Consider the following 13,411-nt stretch of genomic DNA (forward strand, 5'->3'; position numbering starts at 1 on the left):
AACCCATACTCTAGGGGGAAAAATAATCAATAGAAATTTTCTATGAGGGGACATAGATGTTGGACTTACAAAAAACTTCAAAGAAGAATTTTAAATATGTTCAGAGAATTAAAAAAAATCATGTTTAAAGAATTGAAAAATGAAGACAATGATGCATTCACTAGAGAATATCATAAAGAGATAAAAATTATTTTTAAGAGACTGCAATGGAAATTCTGGAATTGAAAAATATGAATGAAATAAAACATTCACCAGAGGAACTCAACAACAGATTTGAGACGACATAAAAAGACTTAGTGAAGATGGAGATATATCAATAGAAATTATCTGATCTGAAGAAGAGAAAGAAAAAAATGAAGAAATATGAACAAAATATTGAAGAATTGTGAGAAACCATCAAGAGAACTAACATGGCCAATGGGAGTCCCAGAAATAGAGAATAACATATTTTAAAGAAAAAGAGAGGGAGAATAATGTAATTGAAGGAATAATAACCAGAAACTATCCAACTACTCAACTGGTTTTTTTTAAAAGTTAACCTACAGATCTGAAAAGCTCAAAGAAACACAAGTAGGATAAACATAAAGAGAGTCACACCTAGATGCATCATAGTAAAACTAGTGAAAGACAGAAAAAGAAAAGTCTCAAGAGCAGCAACAGAAAAATGACTCCATATGCATAGGAGGAAAACAATAAGATTAAAAGCTGACTTCTCCTAAGAAGTAATGGAGACCAGAGGGCAGTAGGATGATAGATTTGGAGTGCTAAAAGAAAAAATACCTATCACCTAAGGATTCTCTATTGATCCAGCAAAACTATCCTTTGAAAATGAAGGCAAAATAAAAGCATTCACATACAAACAAAGACTAAGAGAATTTGTTGCTAGCAGACCTACTCTACATGATATACTAAAGGAATTCCTTCAGGATGACACCATATGACAACTTAAATCCATACAAGGAAATAAATATCCATGGAAAAGGTAAATACCTGGATATATAAAAGACTATGAACATATTTTTTATTTTCTTCTCTTTATTTAAAATACATTGCATAAAATAATAATAATGATAAAACTGTATGTTAGGCATATAACAAAGATATAACATATGTGACAATAAAAGCACAAAAGAGGGAGGACAACTGGAGGTGTATTGGATGAAGATTTCTATATTTTACTGGTAGTAAGTTACTATTAATCCAAGGTAGACTGTAGTAAATTAAAGTACATAACTTATCCCCTACAGTAACCCATAAGAAAATAATTCAAAAACATGGTGTAAAAAAAGAAACAGAAGAGAATTTAAATGGTACACAAGAAAATATTTATTTAGCACAAAGAAAGCAGTAAAGAGAAGAGAGGAACAAAAAATAAATGAGACATAGTGAGAACAAATAGCAAAATGGCAGGCATAAACTTAACCATATGAATAATCTAATTAAATGTGAATGGATTAAACATTTCAATCTAAAGAAAAACTGTTAGACTGGATTTTGTTTAAATCCCATTATTAGCCCATGCAAATAGTAAACAAAAGAAGGCTGAAGTGGTTATATCAGTATCAGTCAAAATAATTTCTAACAGAAAAATATTGCTAAAGAAAAAGGACATTTAATAATGATAAAAGTTCAATTCATTTGAGTGATATAATAATTATAAAATATATGTACCTAACAACAGATCCTCCCGATACATGAAGCAAAAACTGACACACCTGAAGGGAAAAATACACAATTCAACTATAATAGTTGAAGACTTCAATACCCCACTCTCAATAATTAATAGAACAACTACACAGAATATTGGTAACATATAAGACTTAAACAAAACTATTAACAAGAATGACATATCTGACATTTATAGAACACTCTACAAAACAACAGCAGAATACACATACTTTCAAGCACAACTGGAATATTCTCCCTCAGGAAAGACTGAATGCAAGACCATAAAACAAGTCTCAATAAAATTAAAAGGACTAAAATGACACAAAATATGTTCTATGACCACAATTGAATTGAATTAAAAACTAAAAAACGAAAGAAATATGGGTGATCCTCAAATATTTGTAACTTAAAAAACATACGTCTTGGCCCAGCCTGGTGGCGTACTGGTTAAGTTCACGTGCTCTGCTTCAGCAGTCCAGGGTTCACAGGTTCAGATCCTGGGTGCAGACCTACATACCACTCATCAAGACATGTTGTGGCAGGGTCTCACATACAAAACAGAGGAAGATTGGCAAGAGATGTTAGCTCAGGGCCAATCTTTCTCACAAAAAAATAACCCATACTTCTCAATAACCCATGAGTCAAAAAAACAAAAATTACAAGGAAAATTAGAAAATATTTTGAACTAGATTAAAATGAAGAAAAATACACATAATTTAAGGGATGCAGAGAAGTGATGCTCATGGGAAACGTATAGCTTTAGATGCTTATATAAGAAAATAAGAAAGATCTCAAGTCAATAACCTGAGGTTCCACCTTAAGAATCTAGTGGAAAAAAAGAAAACATTGAATCAAGGACAATTGGAAAAAACGAAATAATAAAGATTAAAGCAGAAATTAATTAAATAGAAAACAAAAAACTACACAGAAAATCAACGAGATTAAAATTTGCTTTTTTAAAACAAGACTGTCACACTTTACCTAAACTGATCAAGAAGAAAAAGAGAGAATACACAAATCACCAAAATCAGAAGTGAAAGAGAGGACATCACTAATGACTTCACAGAAATAAAAAGTATTGTAATGCAACATTATAAACAACTTAGGCCAAAAATTAGACAACTTAGATGAAATAGACAAATTCACAGAAGAAAAAATTACTAAAATTTACTCAAGAAGAAACAGAACATCTGAATAGACCAAAGAAACTGAATTAGTAAAACAAACACAAAACCTTCCCACAAATTAAATTCTAGGACCCAATGGCTTTACTGAACACTTTTATTAAATATTTAAAAGCAATTCTTCACAAACTCTTCTACAAAGAACACTTCTCAACTCATTCTGTGTTACACTGATACCAAAGCCAGAAAAAGACATCACAAGAAAATAATAATACAGACCAACATCCGTCATGAATATAAACACAAAAATTCTCAACAAAATATTAGCAAACTGATTTCAACATCTTATCATACACCATGACCACACGAGATTTATCCCAGAAATGCAAAGTAGATTTAACATCTGAAAACCAACTAATGTAGTATATGATATTAATAGATTCAAATTAGTAGACTCAAGAATAAAAATCACAGTCATTTCAATAGATACAAACAAAGCATTTAACAAAATCCAATATACCTTTCTGATAAAAATTCACAACAAACTAAACCATATCATAATTTTCTTAACCTGATAAATGGCTTATATAAAAAAACCTGCAACTAACATTATGCATAATGCTGAAAAACTGAATTCTTTTCCCCTAAGATCAGGAACAAGGTATGGATGTCAGTGCTTACCACTTCTATTCAACATTGAACTGGAGGTTCTATTCAACAAGACAAGAAAAAAAGAAAGAGAAGAAAAAACAGGAGGGCAATTGAGGGAGAGAGAGGGGGAGAGAGTGTGAGATAGTTAAAGGCATCCAGATCAGAAAAGAAAAATTGAAATGTCTTTATTTGCAGATGACATGAAAGAAAACTCTAAGGAACCCAAAAATAACTACTAGACTAATAAATGAGTTCAACAAGGTCACAGGACACAATATCAATATAAAAAATTAATTATATTTCTATATAATGGCAATGTACAATCAGAATATGAAATTAAGAAAATTATTGCATTCAAAATATCATCAAAAAGAATATAATACACAATTATAAATTTAACATAAGAAATGCAAAACTTGTACCAAAATTTTTTTTAAACATTGCCCTTCACTTTATTTTTTTAGGTTTTATTTCTTAAGGAAGATCAGCCCTGAGCTAACATCTGTTGCCAATCTTCCTCTTTTTTTTCCTTTTTTTCTCCCCAAAGGCCCAGTACATAGTTGTATATCCTAGTTGTCAGTCCTACTTATCTGTGGGATGCCACCACAGCATGCCTTGATGAGCGGTGCATAGGTCTGTGTCCAGGATCTGAAACAGTGAACCCCAGGCTGCCAAAGCAGAGTGCACAAACTCAACCACTATGCCACTGGGCCAGCACCCCAAATTTTTTTAATTGCCTTCAAAATATACCATTAATAAAATGAAAAGAAAGCCAAAGACTGGGAGAAAATATTTGCAAATCATATATCTGATGAAAGATTTCTGTCCAGAATATATAAAGGACTCTTATGACTCAATAAAAAGGCAAACAATCCAAATAGAAAATGGCGGAAAGACCTGAATAGAAATTCATCAAAGGGGATACAAAAATGGCTAATAACACGGAAAGATGCTGAATATCATAATGAGATACCACTTCACACCAACTAGAATGTCTATAATCAAAAATAAGGGCAACAGGAGGCCGACCCAGTGGAATGGTGGTTAAGTTTGCACACTCACTCCACTTTGGTGGCCCAGGGTTTGCCGGTTCAGATCCCAGGTGTGGACCTACAGACTGCTCATCAAGCCATGCTATGGCAGCATCCCACATACAAAATAGAGGAAGACTGGCACAGATGTTAGCTCAGGGCTAATCTTCCTCACCGAAAAGAAAGACAATAGGTGATAGCAAGGATGTGGAGAAACTGCCATCTTATTACATTGCTGGTGGGAACGTAAAATGGTACAGCCACTGTGGAAAACATTTTGGCAGTTTCTTAAGCTAAACTTATAATAAGAGCTAGCATCTACCCAGAAGAAATGAAAATATATGTCCAGCCAAAGACTTATACACAAATGTACACAAATATTTTGATAGTAATATTCATAATATGCCAAAACTGGAAACAATACAAATGTCTATCAACTGGTGAATGGGTAAATAAAGTATGGCATATCTATATAGTGAAATACTATTCAGCAATAAAACAAATGATCTAAAGATACATACTAGAACATGGATGAACCTCAACATCATTATTCCAATTAAAGAAACCAGACAGAAAAGACTATACAGTATATGACTCCTTTTAGATGGAATGTACAGGAAAGGCAAATCCTTAGGTAGAATGAAGTTTAGTGATTGCCTATAGCTGGTGTTGAGTACCAGAACTGACTGTAAATGAGCATGAGGGATCTTTTTGCAGTGATGGAAATATCCTAAATTTACTAAAAGTTATTAATTGTAAACCTAAAATGGGTGAATTTTGATATGTAAATTATATCTCAATAAACTTGCTTTAAAAATTTCAATGTTTACTCCATCAACACAACGTGAAATATAAAATTGAGGAAAATATACCAAAACCTCAGATGAAATAGCAGTTTACACCCAGAGTAAACATGCAATTGAGGCAGAGATATTCAAGGCCAATCATGAAAACAGTAACCAGAATTTTCCCCTCCACAGTCTATGAGTTCAATGTGGTAAAAACACTTGGAAAAGAAAAGGTGAAGTTTTTGAGTAGTAAATCAAGATCATAGAGTATAATTCACAACTCCCTGACAGGTTTGAAGGGCCTGCATGAGTCACCTGATTACATCTACACAATCAATCATGAGTAAAGACATAAATTTCAAATATGGGACCCATTTTTAAAAAATTAGAAAAAAAAATAGTATCAATGTTTTAACCCAGATAACAATGTAAACAGAATGAGTCTGTTGTCATAAAGTTAAGGTAATTAATGTGAGACATTTGGTGTGCTTGAGGGGATCCTTTGGACAGCAGTATTTTTCTACAGCCATACACTTCTGTATTTGAGGAGGACACAAGTTTATAAATCAAGTCGCTAGACTGAAAAGTATTGTGAATAATTTTGTAACAACAGCTACAATAAAAAATACATATTATTCACTCTTTTCTCTGATATAGTCTTTTCCATGATAACAGAATATTTACTTAAATATTACATAAAATGAAATAGATCATCAAGACAATATTACCCGGTAAACTTGCTATAACGAGTCATTTTGCTCCAAACTCAACTTAGAGCAAATTCTTCTTTCTAGTAAATGAAATTGCAAGTTTACAAACCACAAGATTAATTGAAGGGGAAAAAAAACAACCACCAAATAATTTTATCAGAAATATTTAGGTGGCTGAGATAAAAGCTGGTTTAACTTAAAATAGTCTAATTACAACCTTCATTATTTTTCACTTAGTGAATATGTGGAAAGACTTACAGACTTAGGTTTTCTTCATTACTAAATAAAATATGAATATAAAAATCAGGTAAAAGATCATATTGCAAAAGGTCTAAAGTCTTACCTCCATCAGAACAAAGAGTGCGGCAAAGAATAGAAGAGTTGCCCATTCCACTCGGTGTAGAATTATCTCAAAATCATGGATATCAGCCAGAATTAGCAACCAGATGGCACCCAGAATAGCAATCCACCCTGAAAAACAAATAAATGGACGTGCAGATGTAATTCAATTGTTAACACACTAATTAATTTTCATCATCTGATTGTTTTTTTCTTTATTGAGGATAATTGATATTCTGCAGAATGAACAAATTTTAAATGTACAATTAATATTTTGGCTAATGTATATACCCATGAACCAACACTACAATCAAGACAATGAACATATCCTCCACCTCCAGCAGTTTACTCATGCCCATGTCCTTGTATCCCTCTAGCTCCTGCTGTCACCCCAGCCTACCCGCAGGAAATGATTCATTTCTTTCCTTTCACTATAGATGAGCTTATATTTTCTGTATTTTCCAGAAATGCAATCACACCACATGTATATTTTTATCTGACTGCTTCCATTCCACACAAATGTTTTAAGATTGGTCAGTGTTGGTTTTGTGGATCAACAGTTCATTCTTTTTTATTGTTTAGTAGCACGCCACAGTATGGCTATGCCACAATGTGCACAGTCATTCATCATTGATAGATGTTTACACTGTTTCCAGTGCTTGGCTATTACAAATATATGTGCTATGAACTCTCATATATGATTATCTATAGGTACATATGCTTTCAGTTCCCTTGGGTAAACACAGAGAAATGGAATGATTGCATCATATGATAGGTTATTATTATGGAATATTTATGTTTTAAGAAACTGTGAAACTGTTTTCTAAAATTGTTGTAACATTTCACAATCTCACCAGCAGTGTATAAGAATGTCAGTGCCTCCACATCTTCAATACTTGGTTAGCCTTTTTGATTTTTGAGGGTTATGAAGTGGTATCTCATTGTGCTTTCAAAGTGCATTTCCCTAATGACTAATCATGTTGAGCACCTTTTTATATGCCTATTTTCCATCCATATATCTTCTTTCATGAAGTTTTTGTTCAAACAGTCTGTTCATTTTTTTTCCTGAGTAGGGCAAATAAAATCCAAAATAAGTACAAGAAAATAAATAATAAAGATTGGAGCAGGAATCAATGAAATAGAAAAATATTAGAGAAAACCAACGGTACCAAAACTTAGCTCTTGGAAAAGATCAAGAAGATTGACAAACCTTAACCAATCTGAATATGACAAAACGTGAGACGACGAAAATTGCCAATATCAAGAATAAGATCAGTGACATGACTACAGATTCTACAGACATAGAAAAAGTATTAGTTTTCTATATCTGCTATAACAAATTACCACAAACACAGTGGCTTAAAAGAAAACCTACTTCTTATATCAGAGTTTTCATACATCAGAAGTATGCTGGGCTTAGTTAGGTCTCTGACTAGAGGCTCATCAAGACAAAGCTAAGGTGTTGGCAGGGCAGCATTCCTTTCTGGAAGCTCTAGGAGAGACTCTGTTTCCTTGCCCATTCACTTTGTTGACATAATTCACTCCCTTGCCCCTGTAAGACTGTAGTCCCCACTTGTTTGCTGGCTGCCACCCAGGAATTGTTCTCAGCTTCTAGAGGCCACCCACATTCCCTGGCTCATGACCCCCTTCCTCTATCTTCAAAGCCAGCAATGGTGGGTCAAGTCCCTCTCACACTTCAAATCTCTCCTGCCTCTTCTTCTGTCACATCTCTCGAAGTGACTCTTTTGTCTTCCACTTCCACTTTTAAGGACCTATGTGATTACATTGGGCCCAGCTGCATAACCCAGGAAAATCTCTTTATATTAAGGCTTATAACCTTAATTCTACCTGCAAAGTCCCTTTTGCCATGTAACATAACATACACAGACATTAACATCAAGAATTTGAGTGTGGGCACCTTTGAGGGGATATATATATATATATGGGTTAATTTGGGAAGAATTAGCATTTTAATAATATAAGGTCTTCTGATTTATGAACATGGTGTTTATCTCAATCTATTTAGGTCTTCTTTAGTTTTTCCTAAGAATATTTCGTAGAAATGCCAGCCATTTTTTTGTGTAGAAATTAACAAACTGATTCTAAAATTCACATGGGGATGTAAAGGACCTAAAATAGCCAATACAACCTTGAAGAAGGACAAAGTTGGGGAACATGTATTACTTCACTTCGGGACTTATTATAAAGCTACAATAATCAAAACAGTGTAGTACTGAATTAATACAGTCAAACTGATCAATGGAGAGTCCAGACATACACTCACATATTGATGGTCAATGGATTTTCAACAAAGGTTCAATGACAGTTTGTGAAGAAAGAGCCATTTTTTCCAGAAATGGTGCTGGAAAAACTGGATATCCACACGCAAAAAAAAATTTTTAATTGATCTGTTTATTGAATCATATATAAAAGTTAACTAAATGGATTATAAGCCTAAATGTAAAATTTATAACTATAAAACTTATAGAATAAAACATAGAAAAAAATCTCTTTGACATTGGGAAAGGTGTTTTAAATACAACACTAAAAGTGTAATTCATAAAATGAAATTTTCATTAATTGGACTTTATCAAAATTATAAATCCATGTTTTTCAAAAGTCATTGTTAAGTAAAATCAAAGATAAGACACAGACAAGGAGAAAATATATGCAAATTATTTATCTGATAAAGGACTCAAATCCAGAATAGATTTTTAAAAATTCTCAGAACTCAACAATAAGTAAAGAAACAACCCAATTAAGATAGGGAATATTTTTAACTGACATCTCACGAAAGAAGATATAAAGATGGCAAATAAGCACATGAAAAGATGCTCAGTACTACCAGTCATTAGGGAAATGCAAAGTAAAACCACAATGACATTTCACTACATACCTTAGAATGTGTAAAAGCAACAAGGCAGACCAAGCTAAGTGTTCACAAGGATTTGGAGGAACTGGAACTCTCAGCACTGGTGGAATTATAAAATGGTACAACCACTTTGGAAAACAGTTTGGCAGTTTTTAAAAACATTATCCATAAATCTACCATATGATCCAAATATTCCACTTTTAGGTATTAACTCAAGATAATATAAGAATTGAATACAGGTGATCATTGTAGTTTAACTTGTAATAGCCCAAACTGGAAACAATCCAAATGTCCATCAACAGGTGAACTGATGTACAAGTTGTGGCATGTTCAAATCATAGAATACTACTCAAGAAATAAAAAGGAATGAATTCTTGATGTACACTACTACATGGATGAATCTCATAATAATTATGCTGATGAAAGAAGCCAGACAAAGGAGCCAGCCTGGTGGCATGGTGGTTAAGTTCTCGCACTCTGCTTAGGTAGCCCAGGGTTCACAGGTTCAGATCCTGGGCGTGGACCAACACAACACTCATCAAGCTGTGTGGTGGCAGGGTCCCACATACAAAATAGAGGAGGACTGGGACAGAGGTTAGCTCAGGGCCAATCTTCCTCAAGCAAAAATAGTGAGATTGGCTACAGACATTAGCTCAGGTCCAATCTTCACCACACCCCGCCTCCCCCCCCAAAAAAAAAATCAGGGCAAAAATATTACATGTAATTCTTTTATATAAGCCTCTAGAAAATGCAAACAGCACAGTTTGACAAACTACAGCCCATAGGTCAAATCTGGCTCACTGCCTATTCTTGTAAATAAATTATTATTAGAACACATCCACAGTCATTTATTTATATATTTTCTGTGGCTGCTTTAGCACTACAGCATTTGGTTTTTATGACAGAGAGTGTATGGCCTACATAGCCTTGAAGATTTACTATATTTGGCTATTTACCATAAAGCTTGCCAACCTCTGTTTTTCTGTATAATGACAGAAAACAGATCAAAGATTGCCTGGGTATAGAAGTGCTGGGAGAGTCAGGAAACTCTAAGGCTCACTGAATTATACTAGAATATTTTTGCTGTGTTTTATAAACGTTTCTTGCAAGATATGCCTGGAAGACTAAAAGTTCAAATAACTGTGGCATCATCAGATTAACCAAACAGGTTGCAGAAATTGATTTACGTCTACTTATAACCAAATATGTGTTTGAGAGATATTTATGTGTGTGGCTTTCATTATAACTATTATGGAGCTAGCCATCTCCTATCTTCAAAAGTTAGTCTACTGTTATCCACCAGAAAGGAGGAGTTCTCCAACACCAAAGTGGATTAGGTCAGCTTATAACTGAAAGAAGCAGAAAATTATTCATTAAAAAAAAAAAAAGCAGGGAGGGATGATATCAGCAACATGGCCATGTGAGCTGACGCAGGACTCTCTCCCCTCCAAATTACAACCAAAAAGAGCAACTGTTTTCCAACCAAAAAAAAATTCTAATAACAGAAATCGTCAGAGACCCACAGCAGCCAAATGACGGAAGGCAGATAGGCTGGAGCCGCCCTCAGAGGAGCTGGAATGGAGTAGGAGAGAACTTCGCTCCCTCCCCTAGAGACTGGGATTGCTGCCGCTGGTGAGGGAAGGAGGAGGGGAGGGGCACACATCCTGGGATCATCCAGGACTCCCACTGCCGGTGCAGTGAAAACCCTCTAACAGGGATGAGCTTTTGTGTGGGGGAACCCCAGCAAGCCAGGGCCCCGGGAGACCAGAGAGGGAGAGCTGACAAGAATCCAGGTCAGTAGGCAAGAGAAAGTGCCCCTCCTCCCCCAACCCATGCTGCATGAGGCCATTGTGGCTGAAGGTGGAGAGTGCAGAACGTGCTGTTCTCAACCCCCATCTAGTGGCGACAGGCTGTAACTGCAACTGAATAATAGCATCATGGGCAAAAACTGCTCCTCTACCATTCAGCAATCTATAAAAGCTCCAGTCCAAAAGGTAAACAATAAAAATACGGAAGTAGGTCCTGAGGAGTTAGAAACAGATCAAGGGAAGATGAGTTGAAAATAGCTATCATCAAAATATTCAATGAGGTAAAGGGAAATACAGAGAAACAAGTCGAGTTCTGGAGTTACTTCACAAAAGAGATTGAAATTATAAAGAAGAATCAATTAGAAATACTAGAGATGAAAAATACAATGGATCAGATAAAACAGAATATGGATTCCCTGAATGCCCATGTAGACAACATAGAGGAGAAAATTAGCATAATCGGAGATAGACAGGCTGAATGGCTCCAGAGAGAGGAAGAAAGAGAACTAAGAATTTAAAAAACTGAAGAAAATCTAAGAGAAATAGCTAACTCAATGAGAAAATGCAACTTAAGAATCATAGGAATTCCTGAGGGCGTGGAAAAGGAAAATAGAGCGGAAAGTGTGCTCAAAGAAGTAATACAAGAGAACTTCCCAAATCTAGGGATTGAGAGAGAAATGTGTGTGGAGGAAGCTTTCAGATATCCTAGATTTCTCAGTGTAAAAAGACCTACGGCAAAGCATATAGTAGTAAAAGTAGCAAAAATGAATGACAAAGAAAGAATACTCAGGGCAGCAAGGCAGAAGAAAATAACCTACAAAGGAACCCCTATCAGACTTTCAGCAGATTTCTCTACAGAAACCTTACAAGCTAGGAAAGATTGGAGTGACATATTTAAAACTTTAAAGGATAAAAATCTTCAGCCAAGAATACTCTATCCAGCAAAAATATCCTTCAGATATGAGGGAGAAATTAAATCTTTTCCAGACAAACAAAAGCTAAGGGACTTCGTAGTCACAAGACCTGCACTACAAGAAATCCTCAAGAAGGCTCTGATACATGAAAAAAGAAAAAAGGGAGAAAGGGATCACAAAACACAGAGTAGGGAGACAGAAAGATAGAACCTGAATAGGATAGCAAATATTCAACTATAGAATTAGGATAAAGGGAAGGAAATCACCAAAGCAAAGACAATCTTATCACTCTAACCACAAACTCACAACACGAGTTGGAATAAGAGATGAAAATAATAATTTAGGAGGGGAAGAGGAAAGGGACTGAAATAGTCTGGGCTAAGGAAGTAAGAGAAAATGGACTATGTTATACACGAGTTTCTGAATACAAACTTCAGGGTAGCCACTAAACTAAAAAACAGAACAGAGACACAAAACATAAATAAGGAAAAATCTAAGAAACCCAGCATAAGAAATTGCAAAAGCCAATGGGTAGGCTCAAACACAGAGGACGAGAAACAAAGGAAACACAGGAAAACCAGAAAATGAGCAACAGAATGACAGCATTAAGCCCTCACGCATCAATTCTCACCCTCATTGTAAACGGACTGAACTCTCCAATAAAGAGACAAAGAGTGGCAAAATGGATTAAAGAACAAGATCCAACAATTTGTTTCCTCCAGGAAACACACCTCGGCTCCAAGGACAAATACAGGCTCAGAGTGAAGGGGTGGAAGACAATATTCCAAGTTAATAGCAAACAAAAGAAAGCAGGTGTTGCAATACTTATATCAAACAAAACAGACTTCAAGATAAGGAAGCTAAAGACAGACATAGAGGGCCAATATATAATGATCAAAGGGACACTTCATCAAGAAGAAATATGCTTGTAAATATCTATGCACCCAACAGAGGAGCACCAAAGTTCATAAAGCAACTATTAACAAACCTAAAAGAAGATATCAAAAATAACACAATAATAGTAGGGGACCTCAACACCCAACTCACATCAATGGACTGATCATCCAGACAGAAAATCAACAAAGAGACAGTGGAGCTAAATGAAAAGCTGAAACATTTGGACTTAATAGAGATTTATAGAACACTCCATCCAAAAACAGCAGAATACACGTTCTTCTCAAGCACACATGGAACATTCTCAAGGCTAGATCATATGTTGGGAAACAAGGCAAGCCTCTACAAATTTAAAAAAATTGAAATAATTACAAGCATCTTCTCCGATCATAATGCTATAAAGCTAGAAATTAATTACAAGAAAAAAGCTGAGAAAGGCACAAGGATGCGGAGACTAAACAATATGCTATTGAACAAGCAAGGGATCATTAAAGAAATTAAAGAAGAAATCAAAAAATATCTGGAGACACATGAAAATGATAACATGCCATGTCAACTTACATGGGATACAGCAAAAGCTGTATTAAGAGGAAAATTAATCACAATTCAGGC

At 34.9% G+C, this 13,411-nt stretch overlaps 1 protein-coding gene across 3 annotated transcripts in view; it reads right to left on the reverse strand.

Annotated features, from left to right (window-relative positions):
- The window catches only part of OCA2 (OCA2 melanosomal transmembrane protein), a 365,906-nt gene that overhangs the window by 158,940 nt on the left and 193,555 nt on the right, over nt 1-13,411 (reverse strand). For 2 of the 3 annotated variants that reach the window (XM_023652076.2, XM_014734075.3), the window contains one exon: nt 6,316-6,443. In XM_023652076.2, the coding sequence (XP_023507844.2) occupies nt 6,316-6,443 (128 nt within the window). Of the gene's footprint in view, nt 1-1,017; nt 3,503-6,315; nt 6,444-13,411 lie in introns of those variants that run through there. The other variant, XM_070231431.1, reaches the window with a different exon arrangement.

This window comes from Equus caballus, chromosome 1 (assembly GCF_041296265.1).
Source record: "Equus caballus isolate H_3958 breed thoroughbred chromosome 1, TB-T2T, whole genome shotgun sequence".
Classification (NCBI taxonomy): domain Eukaryota; kingdom Metazoa; phylum Chordata; class Mammalia; order Perissodactyla; family Equidae; genus Equus; species Equus caballus.